Source organism: Maniola hyperantus, chromosome 3, assembly GCF_902806685.2.
Source record: "Maniola hyperantus chromosome 3, iAphHyp1.2, whole genome shotgun sequence".
NCBI lineage: Eukaryota > Metazoa > Arthropoda > Insecta > Lepidoptera > Nymphalidae > Maniola > Maniola hyperantus.
In genome coordinates this window covers 9257145-9285078 of record NC_048538.1, presented here as the reverse complement: position 1 = coordinate 9285078, position 27934 = coordinate 9257145, and the positions used below count along the sequence as shown (strand labels likewise).

Here is a 27934-nt window from a genome sequence, read left to right as displayed (position 1 = left end):
GAAGTCTGCCAATCCGCATTTAGCCAGGCGTGGTAGACTATGGCCGTTTCTCACTCTGAGAGGAGACCCGCGCTCTGTAGTGAGCCAGGGGTTAATCATGATAATGATGATGAATTTTTCTAATTCAGCTAAAAAGACATCGCTTATTAGCGATAAGGCCGCCTATTTTTTTCTTTTCTACTTGTTTGATGTACAGACACCTAAGACTCTTTAATTTCACTTCACATTTCGATACTGATTTTATACTTTAGAAGGAAATAAAGACAAATAAATGTTAACACGTGTTTATTAAACCTTTACATATGAGTTAAATTAAGTGTATATTATAATTTATGACCCTTACACTCTGTCATAAGGTACTTAGGTACAAAATCAACTTACATACTCGTATTTCATAACTTAACAACAACTGCACAACTTTTATAATTAACTTTATAAAAAAGTAGTAAAGAATACAAAAATGACACAAAGTAGGTAAGTACCTACGCTAAAATCTGTACATATGCACCTTTCTAAATATTGAAAAATCTTGACTTATTAAAGTTTTAATTTTCTTTTCAAAATAACATCGATATTTTAAGCAAACCTTACATATTATAATAAAATTTAGAACCGTTTACCGTTTTCAACAAACTTGTCTGGTCTGAGTGGTCATACTGTCATCGTGGGGTTTACTTGCCGATTGCTGTTGAATTGTCAACTTCTTGCAGTTGCCAATTCAACTGCTGCAGTCGACCGCTCAAAACCGGTCCGTAAACACTGTACATACATACGTTCGTTGTTGCAAGGTTCTTACATACATAGTTGTTTTTCGCGATCCATGGTATTCAAAGATCAACAGCTCAAGATGTCCATGTATGGGCCGCTCATAGGCTGAAATCTATAGAGCGTACTTTGACTTTGCTCAAACTTATGACCTGTGCTTAAGACACTGTTAAAACAAGACAGCGCTTTATCGTTAGTAGGTATACCTAAGTATGTTTCGTTTTAATTGGAACTTAAGTCTGAGCAAATTCAAAGTACGCTCTATAAATCTCAGCCTAAGGGAGCTGTGCACGCATCCGTTTTTACGGATCCGTGAAAAAAATACGAATCTAAAGTACGTATTTGTATGACGGCCACTTCGAATAATAACGGATACGAACCGAATACGAATGAGTGCACAAACGCCCTAAGTCATGTCGAAACTACACGTCTATGTTTGCAGTACCTACCTACTGGGGTCCAATTCCTGCGGCTGCCCAACCCTTTGCAAGAAAAATAATATCATTGATAATATTAGGTACTTATGATTTTTTGCTTTTATAACTGTCAAATTACAGCGCACAAAGATGTAACTTAATTATTTTTGTAGCTGGTTTAACGTAGATAGCTGTGGAATTTCAGAGATCAGTACTACTTATCATCAATTAACGTTAATGATAATCTAGATCCAACAACAAAAAAAAACCACTATATTGAGGAGTTTGTTCGTAGCGTACTCCATACAAACGCATTTTGGTTCTCAACCAATAACACTTAATGAAATTTTAGACACGTTCTAGAAACAAATATATTTGTCTGTGGTTTGCCAGATTTCCATGAAAATATGTAAGTAGTTTCAAAGTTACACGAGCTTAAACATATTTTATATGTACTTAAATCTTTGAACCCATGTCGTTTAGAATCTCTAGAACATGTCTACAAAACTGCGGTGTTGACGGGTTAATATCAAAATAAGAACAAAAATACGTTTGTATGGAGAACGCTGGCAAGCACGCTAGAGAACCTTTCAATAAACTACTAAAAAATGCGCATAAATAGCTTTACTTGCAAAACTTGTGATGTCTTACTGGTGTATGTCTAAGTTATAGATAGGTATCTAGATTCTAGGTACATGGGTAATTATTATGATGTGTAAAATATTTATTTCACGTAGAGCAATGTTAAGTTTTAGGTACAAAATGAAAATATATATAAACTAGACGAATAATAAAAATATTTTAGAAGAATTTGAAATAATACAGAGTTGTAAAAATTAAGCTTATTTCACACTATAGGATATAAATTATATCAAAGTATGGCCAATATTGCCGTTCCCAACATACATACCAATTTTTAGAGAAAATTTGGTATGGTACGGTAAGTAATATAATTTATATCCCATAGTTTGAAATAAGCTATAGACTAGCTTTAACAAAATATGCAATAACTACTTATAGGTATGATCCATCGTGCACTCACAGTGCTTGTCACAGATACATAGAAAAGAAATTAGCAGTGAACACCGAATGTCGTAATTAACTTATTAATACCTACAAATAAAAATTGAGATATCTTAAAGTAATAATAATACATGCAAATGATACATCAGACCACAAACATATCCCATTTGACTTAATGAATATAAATCTCAAACAGTCACCTAATATTTGTTAAGTAAATGGACAGTGGACACGTTGAAATATAACATAACACCGAACATCATTCCTCCTACAAAATAATATGTAACTATATATGCATCATAACAGCTCATACTTGTATTTGGAGCTGTAGGTGATCTGTGTGTAGTACTACCTACTTAAAAGTCAATCTTATTCCATCATAGGTAAAATAATACGAGCATTGTCTTTTTAAGTAGTAGTAGGTATAATTTCCCACAGATAATACAATACAAGAAAAAAAATCAATGCACATACCTATATTGGAGGTAGAAACGATACATAGGAAATAATTTGACTCGAATAATGATAGAAAAAAGATAGAGTGCCCTTTCAATTTATGGCCGTTAAATTTTTTCTTATTAGTTACCTACTACAATATAAAATAATATAAAACTTTGTAATATATTAGATTTTAACAATATTCGTCGAAAATAAAATTACTTATTTATTATAATTTGTATTCAACGACTGTACAAAAGATAAAGTTTTCGTGTAATAAAATTAAAAACAACAATTATTTATTGTTCTGACGATGAGCCAACGCAGGCCTTTCCTTTCACGCCGTGCCCGCCGGACTGCTGCTGGTCCTGTGCTCTTGGAGCAGAAAGTAGGAGCTGGCCGCGTACGCCAGCGTGTTGAAGATACCGAAAACCTGAAGTGAAAAAAAAGTTCATTAAATAATCCATACATGCGAAAGTTTGTCTGCCTGTCTAGCTAGCTTTTCACGGCCCAACAGTTAAACCAAGTTTGATCAAATTTGGTACCGAGTTTTTATGCCGGAAAATTAAAGAGTTCTCACGGGATTTAAAAAAACCTAAATCCACGCGAACGAAGTCGCGGGCATCATCTAGTTAAAAATATAGCCAAACATATAAGAATGCTGTATCTATAACAATAAATTAAAAGTTTAATGCCTTGCTCAATTCTTTAAAATATTTGTATATATTTAGTGGTGTGCAGTGTGTGCACGCAGACGAGACAATTTTGTTAATCCCGTGTGAACTCTGTGATTTTTTGACGTAAAAAGAAGTCTTTGTCCGCATCTCGGATGGAAGCTATAATCTGTACTGGAGTAACTTTTGACAAAACCGCCGCTAAACGGATGAAAATTTATTTTTATGAAATACGTAGGTATAAGCGATTAACTCTTACTCTGCTCTAATTAAAACGAATTTGTTAATTAAATTGCCTATTGCCTACTAATACATAACTAGTAATCGTAATTTATTTTAAGCTCATCAAAAGACCGATGTTAGCATTCTGTAAACAAAGACTAAAAGGTTTCATAATCGGGAGCTATAATTATTATTATTATTACCTTTTCATTTGTTTATTTATCGATACCTACCAAATTTTAATAGGATCACCATCATGGTCAATGAAACTGGCACAGAACACGTAATAAAAGTGTTATTATTGCAAAAGAGGCTCATAATTCTGTTTTTGTTATAGATCATAAACACCCGGAAGGCTTCTTAATTTGATTCTTAGCTGATGCCCGCAAATTCGTCCGCGTAGAATTACTTTTTAGAAATCACGCAGGAACTCCTTGATTTTCCGGTATAAAAAGTAGCGTAATATCACTCTCCGGCTCCACCCATGCAAAAAAATCACGTCGATCCGTAGGGCCGTTGCGGTGTTATTGAAGGACAATTATTATTAACCAAGAAACACAGGTAAATGCACTATCACATTAACTACCAAGCCCCGGAGGCATGGGAGGAGATCCAGGGCCTGAGGCAGAAGCGGCGAATCCCCTACTATTTCGTGCCACTACACGGATGCGTGTTTCACGCAAGCGTACTCCAGCATTGTCTTGACTTTTTATAATACGAATGTATGAGCTTTGCCTTGTGGAGTTTTAAAATGTCTTTGATAGGTAGGTAAACTTTATACTTACAGCAGCGGCAACATTACGGCCATAGTTGCCATGAACGGATGTGAACATCACAATGAATGCGATGAAGTAGAAAAGCGTCTCTATACTCGTGCTGATGAGTTCCTGTAAAAATTTAAAACAAATTTGAAAATACTGATTTGTTGCGCATTATCACAAACTATTCAATTGGGTACCCTGCCCCTCGTACCTAATATACTATAAGTACGCGACAGGTCGAGATGGCAATCGGGGTATAGCGCGGGGGGACGCCCGCACGCCCACACAGCGCCTGCGCTCTCCCGCACTGGTTTAACGCGGGGGCTGTGCGGGTGAGCGGGGCGTTCCCAGTTCGATTGCCATCTCGACCTGTCGCGTACTAGTAGTGAATTAGAAAGGGAAAACCGCAATTGATTATAAATAATCTCCTGATTAAGGTAAATTTTGCTGAACTATTTGCAAAGTTTAAGTTGACGAACTCGTTGTAATGTGGAGTCGCCCGGATGTGGTTACTATCTATCTAGGTGTTGCTCAGGGCTTATTTCCAAGCTCTTTTACATTTTTGGTATAAATTACACGTAGGTAGGTACCATCATCATCATGGTCAACCCATCAACCGGCCCACTACTGAGTAAGAATCTCCTCTCAGAATGAGAGAGGGTAAATATACATTACTACAATATACTAAAAAGTTCTAATTTTATAAACTACTATATTAAAGTATCACTTACGGAGAGGACCCAGTTAATAGGTATCTTGAGCGCTTCTCTGATGCTAAGGAAGTAGACGAAACTCCACATTAGAGTGGTAATGAATGACGTCACTGCAACGAAGACAAACCACGCGGACGCCCATGGTGTTCCTAACGCCATGCATAAAATGCCTAAAACCTGAAACGAAAGAGAAAGCTTTATGAAAAAAGGTAAAATAATAAATCATTTACAGTACGCGGCCGAAAGTATTGTACATCGACCTTTAGAAGGAGATAGCTAATTTGTAGAGCACTGTCTCTGTCGTTGAAACCGACAAAACATCATATAGGTATGAGTGACAGAGACAACGCTCTACAGAGCCGAAATGTCATTCTAAAGGCCGATGTACGGTACATAACGTAATACGTTTGTTGGTTAGTAAAAAGTAGATACAAGATGAAGCGTATGGGTGGGTGATTTCTCTATTATTTAACTTCATGCAGACTTCATGTGATATTGTAATTTAAACATTATTCGTCTAAAGTCCAGACAACAACTCACAAGTCTAGACCAATATTGATTATTCGGTCACACGCACTTACCCTACTAGGTATCTAGGTACTACCTTCATGAACAAAGCGTACTTTTTGTTAGGTACTTTTTACTAAACTTATGGGTACTTTTTACTAAACTTTACCTACCCATTTACTATATTTTATTAGTTTTATTACATCCCAAGTTACAATCAACAGTCCAACAATAGCAAGCACACGTCTCCTCACAGAATGAGAAGGCTTCAGTCTACCACTCAGACCAAGAGCAGATTGGCAGACTTCCTACACCTTTGAGAACATTATAGATATCTTCTGGGCATGCAGATTTCCTTACGGCGTTTTCCTTCACCTTTAAAGCAAGAAAACATACTTACATATTACGGGATTGAATCTCAAACCTCCAATTAGGAATACTAGTTTAATGTTCGTGGTATTTTTATCTGGTATAACAGTTTGGAATAAGGAATAGTTTGTGCGACAATCAAGAAAATGACCCCACTATACATTTGCGAGATTTCAACATTAAACGGCCAAGCCATACTTTTTTTACCAAGATGTAGAAATTGTAGAATCAGGGCTTATAAGTAGAGTTATTTGTTATTTAATATTATAAATGTGATACAGACTACTTTGGACTTGGGACAAGTCCCATGGGCAGTACAAATCGAAGCTCAGCTCGGGGCTTGGCTCTACTAGAGATCTCATAACTTTTTAACAGTGAAAGCATTATGAACGTATGAGTCTTGGCAACCAAATTTACATGAAATGTTTTTGGTGATATAATATTCATCGGATGTGCACCAAATGATAAAACTACTATCCTGATGCTACAATTTTTCCAAATGCAAATGCTACCGAAATTGTCAACAGGTTTGATTGCATTTGCACCCAAACAAAAAAATTACCTCCTTCTACTTAATAAAACTTTAATTCGCATACACCTAAAAATATGCATACCTACGCAAATTAATTTCTCGTTTATTGTAAGTAGGTAGCATAGAATAGAATAGAATAGAATTTATTTTATTCAAGTAGACTTATTACAAGTTAACTAGTTTAATTGGCCACTGGTTCGGAATGCCATTCCTACCGAGAAGAACCAGCAAGAAACTCGGCGGTTGCTCTTTTTAAGTCATCAATTTACAATATTATTATACCATACTGTACCTACAAGCAATTGCAGCCCCGTGCATTGCTGGAGCGAGTCAAATCCAAGCTTTCTTATCACATGGTAGCAAGGAGGTACGAGCATATTCTTATAAATAAGGTTGACTTCATCGTTTATCAAAATCATTAAACAAAACCAATACAATTTATGCAGACCGCTACTTAATGCCGTTTGAAACCCTGTTTGATTATAGGATTTTTGCTGACAGAAAAAGCACTTTTCAATGTAAATAAACTTAAATAATAATAATAAGAAGGTAAGGAAAGTAAATTGCCGTGATAGCCTAGTGGTTACGATGTCCACCTCCACTTGGCCAGCGTGGTGGACTATCATGGCAAAGCCCTTCTCATACTGAGAGGAGACCCGTGCTCTGTAGTGAGCCGGCTATTATTATTACTATTGATGATGATTAATTAAATCTATTAATATTACCTATTATAAGTACAAATAGTTCGCCACCAATTTAAAAACTTACAATTTTTTGGGTGACTGGGTCTATCCAACTACGTTTTAACCTGCCCTATGATGATATGATATGATGATATCTTTCGATAGACGGTAGGTTACCTAAATATCTGTATTTATTTATATTCACACTTTCACAGTAGGTATTCTCTGATTAAACTTTCATTTTCGCATGTAAAAGGAATGGGAATGTAGGTACCTACTACAATTATTATGTAGTTTGCAGTGGGCACACTCTGAAAACCAAGAACTGATATTTAAGTTTGAAAAATCGACATGAAACATGGAAACTCGTTTATCATCTATTAAGATACCTTATTATGTTCAAAGCATTGTTTTCCACCGTTGTTCACGCGAACGCTGGTAACAATTTGTCACTAATAAGTTACCTATTGCAGTGCATTTTCTATAACTTATTTAATAGGTGTTTAACAGAAATAACTAGCGGTAATATCTTGGTACCACTAGGGCAACGGTGTCCATCGAAGCCTTCTCTCCTCCTCCCCCGCCTCTGCACACAGGAACCGGTTTCATATTGCTTGCGCCCGCGCCGATACCACATACCTACGTATAGTTGTCGCAATAAACACATAGGCACAAACAGGACGTGTTCTTTCAAAAACAATCCTACAACTCTTCACGACAAAAATACTTGAAGATACACATCCGATCGTTATAAATTTTTAATGAAAAGAGATCTCCTATGAAAAATAAAGTATTTAGGAGAAAGCCTAGGTAAGTAATTCAGATCCTACCTAGTATCTGATGGATGTGTTTAGGAGAGTGCGCAACATATTAATCGCAGTAGAAGTTGGGGTTGTATGGTAGATAGTCAAAAATCACGACATCAATGCAATGCAATGGTCAAGCTCTAGATCCTCATTCCCTAATGATTTTTGAAAAAGCAATTATTATGTTTAAGTTACATGAAGTAACAAGGTTACCATTCCTAGGTTAAGAAGGAATAAATGCTACGGGTAGGTACAAAACAAGACCGGTTGTTCAAAATAATTCTACGTGATATTTGCGACGGTAATACAAAATGGGGACAAAAATCGATGTCACGTGTGACGTGCCGTCTGTTGGTGAAAGTGGCGTAGGTACCTACCTTAGCTACGCCGTCATGAATACGTATGGGACGCAGTTGCCATACGATTTCTATCAATGGGATCGAAAACCTACGTTTTTACACGTTAAAGCATCGCTCTAAATAACAGAACGTGGCCGGATTTCCGATTCCAACTCCATGTAGCATATTGATAAGTTTACAGACTCAACTACAACGATTGACTTGGTTCGGGTTTTTAAAAATCCCGTGGGAGTTCTTTACGTTGCGGACTAGAAAGTAATATCACCATCCAGGTCTTTAACCACACGAGTAGATATGGATATCTACTCATGTGCTTTAACTATATCCGTGCAAAAATCACTTTGTCAAACACTAGTTTTGTCGCTACTGATATTATGGTTCAAGTCTTCAAGGTTGTGTGATCGGCTAGGTAAAATCCACGTTTTACTTGTATGTGGTTAGAAGGTACCTGCGCTATGTTCTAAAGCCTAGAACTACACTAAGGCTAGAAGGTAAGTAATTAGTACCTACTAGAGGGGCGCTATAACCACGCAACCTTCAATTTAACTTAGAATATTCAAAGAAATATCGACCGACCACAGGTTGATGTTTCTTTGAATATAGAGTAACTTTACAGTAATTATATACCGTTCTATCATTCTCAGAGCTCTCTCAACTCTCATGAGATCAGTCATATTGAGGCATTCTAAAACTTGTTACTTCGCGCCAAGAATTTTTTTAATATAGGCACCGTCATCTATCTATATTATTTTCAGCATTATCCCCAAACTAGCCTGCGAATTCATCCACGTGGATTTTTTAATAAGTACATAGGGATTCTGGTTTTCCAGTATAAAAATTATACGCTCTCTCTCTATATTACGCTCCTGCCTCCAGGATGCAACTACTTTGCTAAATTTAGTCATATTATTTATAATTAAGTATGTATATTGTGGATATGGATTGTCAAGCCGTACTGCTTATCTATTAAATAAATAATTAGGTATATTATTTATAACCAAGCGAAATCTAGCATAACAATTTTACTGTTTTGTTTTCTGTTTCTGCTGAACCAAATGACTGCTGAAGTATTGTTTACAATTTCATACTTAATTATATTCGGTATAACGAACTGCTTACATTATCTCTTTAACTTGCTTACTTTAACTGCTTACATTATCTCTTCTTCATACCTAGGTGGTTTATAAAGAAAATAGTAGTCTTCAAAACTTTTACTTAAAGCAAAGCAATGAAGCATTTTTTTACATACACATATTATATCGTTAAAAACGCTCACTAATCGTAAACTCAAGGCGTAAAGTGAAAATATTGTGAGGTAACATTTGGGTCAGTGGGTACGTTGGTTGGTCGACGACCGACGCACCCGAAAACACGTCGATTGCTCAGCAACCATACTTCCGTACGTTGCATTTGCTATCGGGGCGTGCGTGTCAAACACAGATTATATCATTGATATTTGTGAAAATGGTACTTGTATTGATATCCGTGTAACATAACTATTGAAATTAAGTATACGGAACTATAGAAATTACCTACTACCCTACTACATATTATTATATCTATCTAGTACATACTTATTTTGACACTATACGAACACATGAGTTACGAATGTTACTATGCTTACAATAAACGAAACTTCGGAATAATTTGCCACATTAATTTTGTTCAAGCACCTAGCTATTGTTTTTAGTAGGTATTCGTAAAAAAAGTACCTTTTGAAGTAAATGTAGGTATGCTAATTAGATTAATTTAATCCATACCTAGTTATGTATGTTAGATTAGGCACTTGTTTGTAGAGATAGGTAGTACAATACAGAGACAAGGTATAGGTAGGTACCTAAATATTTTTGTTATCATTTTGTCAAGTAGTTTTTAGTTCAACTATTACTAGTTAATAACCTAGAATAATTTAAAACTATTGGCTCTTCCACCATCAATGGTTAATAATACTGTAAACTTAAAAACAACAAAAGCAAATTTGCTTAGAAAAAATACGGTGAAAACATGCTAATGGATAGAGAAACTGTTACTACAGCAAATAGGGATTTTCATGTCAACGACCGTCTCGCGCCATCACTACGCGCATCCCGTTACCACACACCTTACTTCTTCCGCAAGCTCACCATATACACGCCTGGATTACAAATTCTAATCTAGTTAAATTAAATAAACTTAAATCGTGTGAAGAAATCACTTTTTTACGGTTTTTATGTCATGTTTACGCGTGACTAGGTCTCACCTAGTTCGTAAGCATTTATACATTCGAATAATAATAAACTAGTCTATTCCCGCGACTTCGTCCGTGTGCAATACACCAATTTTAAACCACTGTTTTAAAAATCCTTTCTTAGCGGATGTCTACATCATAATAGCCTCTATCTGCATGCCAAATTTCAGCCTGGTCCGTCCAGTAGTTTGAGCTGTGTTTTGATAGATCAGTCAGTCAGTCAGTCAGTCAGTCTGCTTTTCCTTTTTTTATATTATAATAAAATAATAAATTTCCTTTTTAGGGTTCCGTACCTCAAAAGGAAAAATGGAACCCTTATAGAATCACTTTGTTGTCTGTCTGTCTGTCTGTCTGTCAAGAAACCTACAGGGTACTTCCCGTTGAGCTAGAATCATGAAATTTGGCAGTTAGGTAGGTCTTATAGCTGGCATTCGGGGAAACATATGAAATCTGTGAATTTGTGGTTACATTACACAATAAAATTAAATTGTGGTCATAAACTAATAATTAGGATTTTCTATTTTCGAAGTAAGATAAATATATCAAGTGGGGTATCATATGAAAGGGCTTCATTTGTGCATTCAAAAACAGATTTTTTAAAGTATTTTTATGCATCATAGTTTTTGAATTATCGTGCAAAATGTCGAAAAAATACGACTAGTACGGAACCCTCATTACGCGAGCCTGACTCGCACTTGGCCGGTTTTTTTATGTAAAATGTCGAGAAAAAAAACGAAAAAAAGATATGATAACCAAGATCTAGAAGATGGATGTTGTTGTTTTTTAGGCCCATACCTACACGGCATCCTACCGGAACGTGAAAAACGCCTTTGCCCGACAGGCCTCGGCCGCCTCTGCGGCAGAGGCAGCACATCAAGATTCAAACAGAGGTTTTAGATAATCTCATTTTCTACGCAACATAGCAAAACAATGGAACCCTTAATATAGGTACGATATATTTGTATTGGTGCGCCGAAGATCTTATCTCGTTAGACGAAGTGTGAAGTGGTACCAAGCTATATTAATAGAGTAGGTATTGGATTTAAAGTGCCAATTTATGGTCGTTTAGAGCGCACGCATGCAGAAATGACGCAATTTAACCTGGAAACCGAAATATTTTATAATAATATGATCACTCATTCTTATTTCGTTATTCCAAAAACGACCTCCACATTGCCTCCTACTTGTATTTTACTCGCCTACATGACTTCCCATATGAAAATTATTATTCAGTATTAATTTAACACATTTATTAGGTAGGTAGTAGGTACCATAAAATGTCTCGAATAACGTAGGCAGGTCAAACTGATTCGCAGAAAAGATTACAATCGTTATAAAACTTGAGCTATTGTGGCTAATTCCTTTGTACACAATTTCTAAACTAAACTAAAATATCACGTCTAAATCTATTGCTATCCCTTTCATAATGATGCTTGCGGAAAAGGAAAGCACTAGATTTAGACCTGTTAATTTAGTTTAGTTTAGAGATTGTGTACTAGAGAATCGGCCCCAATCTTTCTCTATACCTATAGACCTATTTTTAGATCGTGACTTTTCTTTTCATTTGATATGTAGATATAGTACGAAACGTAGGTTTTTTTGGGTTCCGTACCTCAAAAAGAAAAAAGGAACCCTTACACGATCACTTAGTTGTCTGTCTGACCGTCTGTCTGTCTGTCGTGGCTGTCAAGAAAACATAAATACGGCACTTCTCGATGACCTATAGAACCATGTTTGGCAGGTAGGTAGATCTTATAGCACAAGTAAAAGAAAAAATCCTACAACTGTGAATTTGGGGTTACATCACAAGAAAAAAATTAAAATGTGTTCATGAATAAATATTAGTATTTTCCACTTTTAAAGTAAGATTACTATAATAAGTGGGGAATCATATGAAAAGGCTTTACTTGTACATTCTAAAACAGATTTTTATTTATTTTTATGCATAATAGTTTTTGATTTGTCTTGCGAAATGTCGAAAAAATACGACTGTAGTACGGAATCCTCGGTGCGCGACTCTGACTCGCACTTGGCCGGTTAGCCAGGTGTGGCGTGGGCTAGGTACCTACCTCTCCTTAACTACATCACAGACCGCTTCCAATACAAGTAGGTTAAATATAAGTTGGTTCAAGGTATTTTTAATTAACAATGCCATACATTGTGTGAAAAACTCATCATTAATGATGAGAAAGATGTCTTGGTGTCAAGTGCGACGCAAGTGTATAACGGTACTCTGTTTGGAATGGATTTAAATCGTTTGTTCATAAATCTCCATTAGGTAGGTAGGTACTATCTTACTGGATATCGATTTGTAGTAATTTTCACATTATAAAAAATGTAATATACCTTCCACGTTATAATCATTTAATAACATACCTGTCTAATATGCCTCTAAACAATTTTTACTCATTTTTTCTCAAAATTCGGCACTGGCAGCAAGTGAACCGTGGCCTGGCGGTCTAAGGCGCTCCGGATGCAATACCCAGGGAGTCGCAGGTTCGAACTTCGAACAATTTATTTCGAAATTTAAAAATTAGAAATGTAGGTAAAAACACTATCATAAAAATTATAAATAATATGCCTCATTCGGTAAGTCAGGGGTTCGATTCCAGGCTACGAAAAATAAGCCGACCTCCCAAATAGGAGACGGGCGTTTTCACCACTAGGCTATCAGTTATCACGGCTTATTTATAATGGATTTACCTACGCTGAATCCCTGGGAACGGGAGGGGCCCTAATGTGGAACGCAGCGTGCGTTGATGGCCCCGTGTCGTATCGTAATAGTCCTTACCTTGGTAAAGATTTAACAAATGTTATTCAACAGTTTGTAACTGCAAGGTAACTACTGTGTGGGAGCATCATGAGAAATACATTAGTAAAACATAACTGATACCTACTCGTCATACTATAGTGATCTAGAATCTAGATACCGTGTGAGATGACAGGCATCTTAGGTGTGCGCTATACTTAGTTGACTGTGACATTCATAGAGATAGTGACATTGTTTTGGATAGATAAGGCGATAAGATCGTCGATAAATCACACTAACATCGCTAGTGTTGTCTGAATCACTAGGTATATTTATATTACCTACTTATACCGTTTCAACGAGACGGCTCGTGACTCGTGGGGTAGGATGCGGGATGCAGGTGACAGTTGACGTAAAAATCAAGGAATTCAACGAAGTTGACATTCTCCCACAACCTATACTGGTCGACTAAGGAAACGCTACATCAATCAAGTACTATTCAATTGTGGCTGAAAATATGGTAGGTATTCTTGGTGCGACAATGGATTTTGGCCAATAGCGAAAGAGTGTTAGTTCCGATTTTTACACTGTAGCTGTCATTTTACCATAATCGAACCCTGGCAGTTTGCAATTTGCACCCTACTTCACGAACCATCTCTGTCAACTGGTACACCTTTTATGTACTGAATGTTTGTTTACTATGTTGTCTTGGCTCAAATAGGTAAGTACCTATATGATGTCATTTGACTCGTGCGTCAATAATACTGTAGGTATACTAAGTACCTATCATTGCTCCTTGGTATGAAAATTTAAAGAATGTTAATAATTAGTTACCTACGATAGATCCTCATACGCCATTTTAAATTTTTGTGTCAAATTTCATGTCAAAAGTACGTATTTTAAAGGTGACCCGTACTTTTGACATGACAGTTGACCCACCTAGTTAAAATGGCGCGTGAGGAGTCATTTTGTACGGACTGTAGCTAGTTGGCTTTTAATAAAGCTACCTACTCAAGATAATTCCTTGTCTGGTTTAATAGGATAAATAGGTTTTAATAAGCAGCACCAGTGTTGGGAGTTAAAAGGCCAGTGGTGACTCTTGAACGTATCATTAATTTATCCGTTCCTCTCGCTCTATTTCTTTAATTAACTTTATCTCTCAAAGTCAGGAGATATTTCTGTCAAGCCGGAATTTGGAAGCGCCATTCATCATTTAAACATTATTGTAGCTTAAATACTGTCTGCATAACATTAATTAAGTGGGTTGTAGGTACCCTCATATTAATAGTAGATAGGGCTTTATTCGCCAAAAACACACTGGACTAAGAGACAGCGCGTGCCAGACCTTCGTTATTTTATAAAAGCTGAAAGTTTCTCTGCGTCTTGTCCCCAACATAGGGAGGAACGATCAGCGAGTATGAAGCTTGGATCATGGTGGCTTTGGGAGATAACAGGTAATAAAGGTGTAAAAATCTTACGTCAAATTTTTTTTTTATATTTTCTTCGGAACAGATTAGAAATCACATCATGCATTGTCAAACAGTATGGTAGCAACCCCCTACCAGACACCCACAAATTGTTAAATCTCTCTAAGTATTCTAAATACTTACACAAAAATAATTTCTATTTATTCAGTTACAAGCTCTCACTAAAATAATTAATCATCCGCAATCACAAACTTTCGAATTGATGTTGCAATTATCAATTCTTAATCGCCAAGATGAAATAATTTTATTATTATAATTTACATATATATCTCTTGATGTTTCACTTGTTTAATGTATTTTTAGAAATCTATTTTAGACGAATCAGCTAGAGGCTGATATCACAAATTTTAGTGAAATTAACATAACGTGCAATTGCAATTATATTGTTGCCGTTTCCATGACCTGTTTCCTCATGTGTCGTTGAACTAGTAAAACAAAAACAAGAGGAAGAGGGCGTCTTTCAAAAATAACCCATCTGTTGCTGAAGCAACGAACAAAAATACACATTATTGACACGGCAGTTACGGCGAATAAAAAGCCGTGACACAATGTCGGCGTAACGATCATTCTTGTGCCGCACCTTTCTTACGTAGGTACATTCTATGTGTTAATTTCGTGATCTCTAAATTTATTATGTAGGCACAGTTTGACGTCTATGTAGGTTCACACATTTCGTTACGAATTGCTGCAGGTAATCCATACTAATATGATAAATGCGAAAGTGTGTCTATCTGTCTGCTAGCTTTTCACGGCCCAACAGTTTAACCGATTTTGATGAAATTTGGTACGGAGTTAGCTTACATCCCGGGAAAGGACATAGGCTTCCCACGGGATTTTTAATAAACTAAATCCACGCGGACGAAATCGCGGGCATAATATTTAAATAATATTATTTTATTATTTTAGATAATGAGTCGTTCACTCATTTTGTTATTGGTCTAGCTAACTAGAACAATTTTTATTGCAGAAGGAACAGACTCTACCAGAACAACATAGAAATATTTCTAAAATAAAATGTCGTGTTTTCAAATTTCAACTGAAATAAATGTCTTGTGTATGCAGTGCACCTGTAGATAATTAGGTAGGTACCACCTTACACTACCAACCTACAAACATTTTTGTAATTAAACCTAAATAGGTAACTTACCTACATGAAAATATTTATTAACAATTCATATATGAGTTCTCTTCAACAAACTGTTTCGCAAATACGCAACACAATAGGTGTACTGCGGTTACTTATGTTACAACACAACACAGTTTTCGTAACTTGTGAAAACAATACTATCTAACAACTTCATTCTGAATGAAATCATAAAGGCATTGATTTAAAGATATACGTAAATCAGTGAAGCGAGAAACCTAATGTCGCTATTTACTTACCTAGGTACTTAATTACAATGGAATCGTAAATTTATCAAGGTAGAGAAATATATTACCTATGTATCGTCAATATGATATGTGTAAAGTGTAAACGAGAGTAGGTATGGGGACTTTATACCTACATACTCTTTAACTCTCTAGCTAGGTACTTTTGACCTTGGTTGTAACTTGCACTGTACTTTATATAACAAGTACGCGACAGGTCGAAATGGTAATCGGAGAGGGGACGCCCCGCACATCCGCACAGAACCCGCGCTAACCCGGTGCGGGCGAACGTGGGTGTGCGGGGCGTCCCCCCGTCTCATGCCCCCATTGCCAGCTCAACCTGTCGCGAACTATAGATACCTATATTGTGTCGTCACTCGAGGCCCGTAGAACTAATTGATCATCATAAACTAGTAGACTAGGTATTTCATAAGACTACGAATTATAACAATATTGTACTTTGCAATTTGCATGAAATATTAGTGTAAGTACATAGAATAGATAAGTACGTTATTATACTTATGTCTATCCCATATAATACACAGGTTCATAATAAATACATAGTAGGTAGGAATAGCCCAACTTTATTAAAGGGTAGATATTCATTAGTTATTTTGTTTATTTGAAAGTAATCAACAGCGTAAATACATAATTATTATTTAAATTTAAATCAAGTTATAACAGAAGGCCAAAAGAGATTACTTAAAATTATAATTAAAACTATTTTTAACAGAATAGATTTAGAATAAATGTAGGTATATACAATAATAAAATTACAACAGTGTGTGTGTGTATGCTTGTGTGTGTGTATGCGTGTGTGCTTTTGTGTGTGTGTGTGCGTGTGTGTATGTGTGTGTGTGTAAGTGGGAGTGTGTGATTGCATGCATATTTAGATGTTAGCTACTTTTTTTTTACGATGATAGTTTCTGATGTACCTACCTGTGTATAAAGTCAAAGCCCTCGAATTGGGCACCATAAACCATTGTAGACTTTTTTGGTTGCCAATAAATAATTATTGACTTTGACACATAAATTAACTACGCACTACAGGTTTACATAATAAAATATCAACTTAAAAACTTATGGTAGAAATAGTAGGTAGGTACATAATATTTAAGTAGGTACTGGTAATGGTACGTACGACCAAGTAATATTAAGTAATCTTACAACTGGGATCTTACAGGACTGTGGAAGTCCCTACAAGAGACCTATGTCCAGTAGTGGACGTCTATCGGTGGATGATGATGATGATGATGATGAATTTTACAACTTACTAGCCGTCGCTAAGTAAAACCTTTGTGATAATACATTCTTAAACGACATTCTTATAGACAGCTAGCTACGTATAGTAGGTACCACCTACTTACTACACGTAGCTAGCTGTCTATTAGATTTGTAGATACGTACCTACTAGGTAGGTATCTACAAAAACGTTCATCGAAGATGGACATGAAAAGTAACGTGAAATGATGAGAAAACAACAGGTTGTCGCCCAAGCCGTCGTTGGCGACATGGCCTGAGCAATAACAACATAGGGTTGACGCCGTTTTCTTTAGGAAAAAATGTACTTTCAGTAAGTAGGTACCTACCTTTATTCAGTTGTGGATCATAGAAAAATTAAAATACGTAAACGTTTAATTATTTTCTTGAATTCACACTCGGCAAATTTACATTTTGAACTTGTTATTGACCTCCGACCCAAAAAGAGGGATGTTATAAGTTTGACATGTAGGTATATCTGTGTTTGTGTTTATCTGTGGCATCGTAGCTCCTAAACGAATGAACTGATTTTAGCTCTATTATCAGCTCTTTTCTAGTTTTCCTATTAGAATAATAAAATCGGTGATTACCTGTATAGAATTAATCTAATAAGGCGAAGTAGTGCGTAATGTGTGTATATTACACGAACCATTTCAAGCAATTTTCGACTACCTGATAATGCAGAGCAGAAACTATTGAACCTAAACACGTATAATTTTGCATATCTAATAAAACGTTTTTGAACACTTGGAATCTAAAAGTTCATAGGCAAACGGCTGCTCAACACAAGTGTCTACAACTACCTACTAATATAAAGTTTAAAAAACACAAAATAAAAATTAAATTTAAAAAATTTAAAAAACTTCCGACACAAAAACCCTCTAAAAAGTAAAACAATAATAATATGCATAGGCCTTTTGTAGTAATATTTTAATCTAAGCCGTGCGTCGTCGTGTGGGAGGACCGTCATTCAGAAGAATAGCTCTACATTATACATAGTAGCTAATTAATGTTAATGAATAACTTTAGGAGTCCCCCGAATCGACGACAGCTTGGATTATAAGGGCCTATTCATATTATTATTGTTTTACTTTTTAGATGTTTCTTGTGTCCGGGGTTTTTAATTTATATCTGTACCTACTTATTTAACGCACTCGGTTAGCTTCTTCCTCGTAAGTCGAAACCATATTATGTACCTACCTAATCAGTCACTTTAAACTCAATTGTTATTGTACATATGGAGAGGAGTGGACGAGATGAAGATTACAAAATGGATTTGTCGCTCAATTACAATTTCAAGGTCATAGATAGTCAGGGCCAAGTATTTATCATAATATGACTGACAAATGACTGAAATATACCTATTACCGATGGCAACCCTACATCGCCTGCACTGCCGGACCTATGTGTTAACGCCAGAACTACTTTCATTTCGACGACAGCTTTCACCCAACGCCGCTCTCATATTATAAAAGCTACGAGTACGACTGCAAAATTTAAATCCTTGCAAGCCATTCATAAAAAATTAATTGTTCAAAACAATGTTCAAAACTAAGATTACTTGAAATTCGGAAAGTACACGCAATACCAGGTAACAACAAAAAATTTATATAAAAGTATTTTACGTCTTGTAGAGTTCAGGCTGAAAAAGGGCTTTTTTACGGACTGCATTCTCCAGTCATTGATAATTAATAATATCTTGACAGAACATAATAATTGATAAGCTAAGTTGATTTCTCGTTTCATAAACTTTGATAATGAAAGTAATCCAATCAAAGATTTTTCGGGAATACAAAGATAAAGATTAGGTCACAAGTCTAGGTGCTACGCTAATCTGCATTTAATAAATACCCTACGATGTTGCAAAATTGCCAGCTTTCGGTACGAATCAAGCAGACATTTTTTTAAATGTGCTTTGAAAGTGATCAACTTTCTCTAATTTCTCGATTTTATTATCCAAAACACTTGATTGGCTCTTGATTCCATGCTCATATGCATAGATCCAAGTTCTTACACATGTAATGTGAATTCTGAACAACTTTGGTCAACGATAAAAAAAAATGTTAGGTAGTTTTTTCTTCAAATCTGTAATCTTTATAAAGTTTACAAAGCTTAAAGGCAAAAAAATCTGAAACTTCAAAAATTTAAAAACTTCGCTTACAAAAGATGGAATTTTTCTAGAAAGAAAACTCACCTACGATTAGAAAAAAAAGATGGAATGAAATTTTATCAAAATTTTACTGTGCTACCAATGTGCTTGATTGAACACAATCGTAGCTACACAGCCAGGTCAGCAGACCATGCCGTTAATTTTTATAACCGTGATAGTAGAAAAATTAAAGTTATGATTTTTATTTCTGTACCTACGTCAAAGACAATGTAAACCGTGTTTTATAAAAAATGCAACGATTAGAATAATAACAAAGTGACCATTATAGTGAATAAGTCAACAAACTTATTAATAAGTACAATAACAATTTTATTCGTAATAGATATTTGGATAGGTTTTAAAGTAAAAATCTAAAACTAGAGTTTCGAAACTGTACGGGTAGGTTCATTATATCAGTATGTAGAATGAACCAATGCTACCTAGATAACAAAGAGATAAAACATTTTGCAGGAAATTCTCACGTGAGTCACTTTTATCTATCATGTTAATAACTTTTATCTTTTAAAAACATGTCTTTTGTTTATGTCAAAGATACACTGATAATTGTATACCCGGTAAGTCCAAGCGCAATCAGTGTGAAAATACTGAAAATACTTTTTACATCGACAAAGCGTTGCAAAAGCCACGATAAAGCATTGTCGCACTTATTGTGCTTCGGCTGCTGAGATTTTGTCAGGTTAATTATACCTGCAAGTAGTTTATTCATGTAAAGATTTATAACATATAATTATATCAGTGATTCAGTCGTGACATCCTAGCTCATTGGTTAAGATATCGGCCTCATTTTCGGGAGGGGTTCGATCCCGGGCACGCACCTCTATCCTTTCAGACTTAAGTAGATATGTGCGTTTTAAGAAATTAAATATCACTTGTTTTAACATTGTAAGGAAACCAGCATACCTGAGAGTTCTCCATAGAGTTCTCAAAATTATGTGAAGTCTGCCAATCCGCACTTGGCCAGCGTGGTAGACTATGGCCAAAAACCCCTTCTCATTCTGAGAAATAGACCCGTGGTCAGTAGTGAGCTGGCGATATATCTTATAAATGGAAATTATTATGAATTTCAGTACTACGAAAATTATGTACATCGTAAATTCTACCTACCTCCAACTTAAACATAGAACAACATAGGTATTAGGTGCCATACCTAAAAATAGGTTAGAATTGTTTCTCTCTGAAAAATATTTCGTACTGTTTAATCAGATAAAGAATCTAACACGTCAGCATTTTCTTGTTCGGTCGAAGCTTTCGGCCTCTTCCACCTTTCTCGACCCTATCGTTGACCGATAATGGTAGAGTTCGAACGTGCGCCACGCCAAGGACATATATATACCTACTTACTGATGTAATCTGAATTCCTTAACTGCGATATTACTCATCATTCTGTCGAGGTGCCCTTTAAACACGCATTACATCAGATTAGTGTTGTTAATCACAAAAAATAAATAAATTGATAATCGTTTTTTTACAGAACTGAGTAAATACTAGCTTATCTCTACCTTTTTCATAACATGTAATCTTTATGAAAAAGTTATAGGCTAGTGTAAAAAGTTATTTTAGGTTTCTATAACAACACGTAAGTAGGTACCCTCATATTATTAGTACATAGAAGTTTATAGGGCTTTGGTAGAAACGTAGGAATCTATTCATTAATAATTCAAGCTCTCGCTTAAATAATCATCCGCAATCACAAAGTTTTGAATTTTAAATTTAAACGAAATAATTATTATATTATTATTAGGTATGTACTATTATTTCAAGTTTCAGTGGGTACATTTTCATAGCTATGTAGGTATCGAGTTTGGAAATCATAGCTAAGTGATGCCCCCCGCCTGCCAAACATTTTTAATATATGTTTATGGCATTATCAATTTCTATTTTTAACCGATTTCCAAAAAGGAGATGGTTCTCAATTCGCCCCGTTTTTTTTCGACTTTTTTTTATGTATGTACATCGATTGTTGCCAGGTTTCTGGACCGATTTACAAATTTCTTTTTAATCAACAGAGAAAGTTTCGGAGGTGGCCCCATAAACTTTTCTGGATCCAACTCCTCAATCCTGATGCTGCAGGATTAATGTTGTAGGTGTTCATAGTGAATTAATGTTGTAGATACAACGAGTTTATGTTTGAACTCCAAGTCCCAACTCCTCAACCCTGATGATGTAGGGTACAGCACTCTTAAACTACAGTGATTCAGGAACTGCAGATGACGCAATATTATTTCTGGTGCCAAGCAGAAGTAAGTAAGGAGCTGTTTTCGACTCAGGCTTTCTGTGTGGGTGTCCGTATGAGAATGAGGTAATGTCAAGGGTCAATGGTTTCCGACAATTATAACGGCATGACGAGACTAATTGACCAGTCAGTTTATAAGGTGAAAGGTAACTTCTGCATTAATAGAGTTCAACGTAAATTATTCTTTCAAATGGTCCTATGGTCTTAGTTAGTTGTATGCCACTTGGTTAGAAGTAGAACACTTTCATCTTGCTCCGGGCCGCGCGTCCTTGGCAAATTCTTTTCGGTAGCATTCAGGTAGGTACTTACTACTTATATTGTTATCTTTAAGACAGCGGCAAAAATAGAAGCGATTTTGCTCACAATTTCGTTATGTTACTTATATTATTATTTAACTGCCTCGTTGGTCTAATGGTTAGCATGATGAGGTCCTGAGTTCGATTCCCAGGTCGGGCCAAAAATAGGTAAATATTGGGGTTTTCTATTAAGAAATTCTCAGTACTAGCCCGGAGTTAGGCAGTTTGCGGTGTGTCACCCCCGTGCTTCGGGGAGCACGTAAAGCCCTCGGTCCTGCGCCTGATCTCTCCCCGGTCGTGTCGGATTTCCGTCTCATCGGGCTATGAGAGTGAGGGAATAGAGAATGCACTAGTGTTTGCGCACACACTTGTGCACTATATAATATGGCGTACGGGCGTAACTACCAACTTGCTCAGGCAGGCGCCGCTGACGCGCGCACTCCGCACCCGAAAGAATAGATATTTTTTGTTGCTCTCTGACTGAGCTCACAAGGATAGCAATGTGGATTATTAGTTACTCATAAGATAGCCGTTAAGTAGTAGATTAATAATTTTAGTATCGTTGTAAATAATTTATTTTTTAATTTTAAGTATAATTGTTAATAGGTATAAGATAGATTAGAGTGCACTGTCGCATTAGGACTACCCTGTAAGGACAGTGCACATTATGGTATAATAATAAATAATAATAATAATAATATATAACTGCGCGGGAGATATTATATAGTCTATATAATATCTCCCGCGCAGTTGGCTAATCTCTATAGAGATTGGCCCCCGGCTCGTGGCCGCAATTCTGTCGGGAGGACATTATTATTATTATTTAATACATTTGGAATGAATTTAGAAGGTGTCAAGTAGTGCTTGTTATCAGTCAGGTCAATAATAGAGATTTTATGTAAATGGTTTGGTGAGTAGACACGATACATTAGGAGTGAGGACATAATTGATGTAAAAATTAACCTCATTAATTACAGTGCGTAGGTACCTATAAAAATAGTTTAAACGGGTAATGATGATAGGTATCTAATGTATTAATAATTAATGAATCTGTTGCAATTGCAATTCCATAATTATGGATTCCTATTAATTTCATGTTTCATTGTTTTCACAGACAAGAGCAATTTCATGTTCCCTTAGGAAGTCGACAAATTCCAAGGTAAAACGTATTTACATTTCACTATTTTATAATTACTTAGTACTTACTTAATAGTAAATCGAGATATTTTCATTTAAATCTTTTCCATAATTTAACTTATTTTTAAACTTACTTTATTATTATTATTATATGTAATCGTAGAAAGGAATACCCTCCAAACATTTGTATTTCCTGATACCTACGTCTTATATCATCGTTCAAGGCAACAGTGAATAGATATATTTCAAGGCAAACACGTTCCTTCTTAGATTGCATCGTCACTTTCCATCATCAAATTAGTAACTAAGTCTAGTACCTACCTAATATCGATTAATTATTCAAAAGTTTTAAACCTACCCAAAAAAACTCCAATTCATCCACATACCGTAAAAATATTATAGGTAAAATCGACAGCTTGAATAAAAATACAAAAAATCTCGCAAAGAACACTGCTTAATCTCATGTATAAGTTACCGCAAAAATACCTAACATATCAGTTCAAGGTCAAATTCACCGGTTTTTGTTAATCTCGACATTGTGATTCATTGTGATTATTTTATGAAGCTATATCTACCTACATACCAGTCCTACCTAAGATAGCTTCATAAAATTAAGCGAATGTAAGAGACCTTTGGTAAAAAAATACTAGGTGCTAGGTAAATAGGTACCTTGTTATAAAATAGTGGTCATTCTATGCTTAGTACAGAAAATCGTAGGTAGATACAATAGGTAAATTCAAAATTGGGTTGAGCATAAGAATAATAACTGACGCGACAGCGAAAAAAATGGCCATGAAGCTAGTCTCTATCATCTGATTATTTATTATCGTTGTCTATCGTAATGGCGGTCGGTCTTTAGTCTTAGCAAAAATGTATTTTCGTATTCATCTACCTCCCTGTTCTAATGAAAATAAAAAATTGCAAGTGGATAAGTTAGTTTGTGCCAATTTTCTGTAAGCGTGCCTGTTGGTAATAATTCCATGAGAGAAAAAGTTTTACTTTTCAATCCTCAGGATCAGTATAGATTAAAGCGGATATAAACACTACGTAAGACTCAAATAGTAAAGCTTTTCAGGCATATTTAATTAGGTAATAATCTATTACTTAATTTACCTTAATAATTAAGTACGTTATTGAGTTGCACATAAGAAAGGAAATATTTGTGTTAGGTTGTAATCGATAAACTCTGAAACGAATAAACCGATTTTAATAATTCTCTCACCATTAGGCTACTTTATCCAGAAGTAACATAGGTCATGAAATATACATATAATGTACCGTGCATGAAGTCGCCGGGCAAAAATAAGTAAATAGTGCCTACTACATATTTTGGAATCACTTCCTGTCGATTAAATTTTCCAGAGCCTTCCTCAACTCCGTAATGTACCAATGCCTACGTAATTCGGACCAATAATATTGCAAGGATACGGTTAGAAACTAACAGAATGACAATTCAGATTCTGTTGCGTGGGCGGCCAAGATGCCTAATTCGATCTTACGAGTAGCGACCACATGTTGCTCTCGATGTCTTTTTAGGGATCCATAGTAAACCAAGCAACCCTTACTATAGTTTCCTTTAGAGACCGTCTACGTCTGTCTGTCGCAGCCATTTTAAAAAGGCACTAGGAGCTGTAAGGTTGTACAGTTATAGCCACCTACCTATTACATTACCGTTTAATTTACCACTGGTTCGGAATGCCGTTCCTACCGAGAAGAACCAGCGTTGCGATACGTTGTTTAATATAGGTATAGTTTACATAGTTTTACATAGAAAAAGCTACCATTTTAGCAAATAGCACGGAACCCTACCTTATGCGTATTCTGACACGCACTTGACCAGTTAATTGTAAGGTTAATACTCACAGTTGTGGGCAGATGGTGATCGAATATACAAAGAAAAATCTAAAAATATTTTGTAGCCCTTCGGGCGGGGCATGCATGGCATTCAAATTATTATCAAATAAGAAGGTAGGTACCAACATAATTACATAAATAAAAACAATTCAAGTTGTAGTTTCAAAAATACAAAAGTTTTGCTAGTCGATGGTTTATTGGAGACATTTTCTCCCTGCGGAAAAGCGGAGAGGTTTGATGCACTCTCTAACCCTGTGACTCTTACTGATATTCCGCAAAATTTTCAGAAGGAAACTAGAATTTAGGTAAGCTACGAAAGGCTAACATCACAGTTGTCTTCGTTTAACGAAGACGTGATAATCGTGTGTATAGTCCGTAAAAAATGACTCCTCACACGCCATTTTAACTCTATGGGTCAACTGTCATGTCAAAAGTACGGTTCACCGTGGGTTCGCCTTTAAAATAAGGTTAAAATCGTACTTTTAACATGGACACAAAAAGTTAAAATGGCACGTTGTTAGGTATACTTATAGGTAGGTACCTATGTTTTAAACTAGCGTAAACAAACCGACAATAATGCGAACGTGACATTGACAAGTCTTAAAACAACTTGCAAGTGCATAATGCACCATTGTTGACTGACGAAGGCATAGGTAGGTAGGTACCTATCCGAGATGATTTTTTAAAAATATAGACTGGCGTTTTGCTGCAATCAAGCATGCTGTGATGATGTGTGTCAAGTGATGATGTAGCCCTTGGATGATGTAGCCTGTGAAGTGAAGGGGAAGCGCGCTTGCCTAGGTCTATTCACTGTTGCTTTGAAGATTTAAAGTAGATTGATTTTATTTATTACTAGCTGATGCCCGCGACTTCGTCCGCGTGGATTTAGGTTTTTTAAAAATCCCGTGGAAACTCTTTGACTTTCCGGGATAAAAAGTAGCCTATGTCACTCTCCGGGTCTTTATCTAACCCATGCAAAAAATAGCGTCAATTCCACCGTGGCGACTTGATTGATGGACAAACCAACAAACAAACACACTTTCGCACTTATAATAAGGGGACTGATTCTCTTCCCTGTCGCATCTTTAACTAGTATAGGTACCTATTTATAACAAAGTCGTTAAACATTATTTAATGATGATTTCAACGCGTTTGGGCAAGCATATTACAAATTCGCACAATTGCTAGATACCTACCTATTTATAGTTTGTAATATACAACATTCTACCTACGTACCTATTACCAGTGGCGTGCACAAGAGTTCAAGCCAGGGTATGCATTTAGGTATGAACGTATTTTACGGCAGGTTAAAATGAAAAATAAGCATTGACTTATTACAATGAGGGTAAGCAGTGCGTTTATGCCTCTATGAGCTGCATGCCACTGCCTATTACGTATCATTGAAATTTGTAATGTTATAACTTTCTTGGGATAGGTATTATATGCAACGTAAGGAATCTAACTATGATGTAATAATTATTATAAGACGTATAAGTACCCACGTCCTTGCATTTGTGCCTTTATTAGATACCTACAATGGTGTCATGATGGTACATATACATCATGTACCTACAATACTCATTTTACCCTGTATGGTGAGTAGCCACGGTAGTAACTAATACCTACTAGCAGTAGCGTGCAGGTCATAGAGGCATAAATTCACTGCTTACCCCAGTTGTAAGCTCAATGCATATTTTTCATTAAGACCTGCCAGTAAACAGGTTCCTACCTAACTAATCCCTACCCTGGCTTCAAACCCTGTGCACGCCACTGGTACCTACCTATACCTATCAAGAGCTGCCTGCTTAGTTGCAACTTGCATAATATAGTAGCTTACATATAAACGACAGGTAAAGTAGGTAGGTAGTATTTTATCGGCGCTTATTTTTTTCTTGTCAGATATTTTCCTTGTTAATAATAATTAATAACAATCAACGTCTGGGAAAAGCTATCGGTAGCGTTGCATTGCATGAGATCTGTTTAAGTTGTATGAGGCTCCTTAGCCTAGAATCCGTAAGCGAAAATTAAAATAAAATAGATTAAGATCTTTGCTGAATTTATTAACAATGCCTCTTACTCATTTATACTCATACCAACGCTATAGCTACAACCTTGTTTGAATACCTACATCTTGCAACCTACTTACTGAAAGTTCGAGGACCAAGTTGGTAGTTATATAAAGCTGAATAATAATTAAGCAAAACAATTCTTAGGCATGGGAATTGCCAAAGCTTATTAGCATTCAGTAGGTAGTTAATCATTAACAATCCAAATAGGTAGACATCTAACTACAAAATAAAAATATATTATGCAGGCAGATACAAGGAAACAACGTAATTACACGTTTACTTGATAACTCTACAGTAATTAGCAATCGCGACTCGCGTGAGTTCAAAAAGTTAGCAGCTCTACTAATAATAAAATTAAACAATAGGCCAGTAGGTAGGTACTCACCAACTGAATAATTTTTAGTATGCCAGGCGGGGTTTTAAAATACTCTACGTTGATTTTGATCCAATCCAGCGCTCCGCTTTGCTGCTGCTGCGGCGGCGCCTGTTGTGGAGCGGGCTTGTTGTGATCTACGGTCACCACTGTCTCGGGAGCCATCATCCTTTTCGAATAAAACGTTCGATTGGAATAGAAAGAGTTGTCTGTTGAATCACTAGCACTGTCACTTGAAACCTCAGCTCACTACAACGCGAGAAACATTTTCGTCTGGCGGCGAGCGTAGTATAGTTCGTGCGGTGCGCAACTGAAGAATGACGGGAAACGTGAATGGGTATTGGGTGGCGACCGTCCTCGGGTCGCTCGTCGCGCTGCCGCTACCCGCTACAGTGTGCGCCGAGCGGCTTCGATAGCAGCTGCTGTCCTAGTAGTACGTAGGG

At 36.1% G+C, this 27934-nt stretch overlaps 1 protein-coding gene across 1 annotated transcript; it reads right to left on the bottom strand.

Annotated features, from left to right (window-relative positions):
• Positions 1-268: 268 nt before the first annotated feature.
• On the bottom strand, positions 269-27881 carry LOC117996318 (CKLF-like MARVEL transmembrane domain-containing protein 4). The gene is made up of 4 exons (XM_034984373.2): positions 27504-27881; positions 5031-5189; positions 4324-4425; positions 269-3075 (listed from the first exon to the last, which is right to left on the bottom strand). Exons 1-4 carry the CDS (start codon positions 27657-27659, stop codon positions 2980-2982), a joined length of 513 nt encoding a protein of 170 aa, XP_034840264.1. The 5' UTR covers positions 27660-27881; the 3' UTR covers positions 269-2979.
• Positions 27882-27934: the final 53 nt, after the last annotated feature.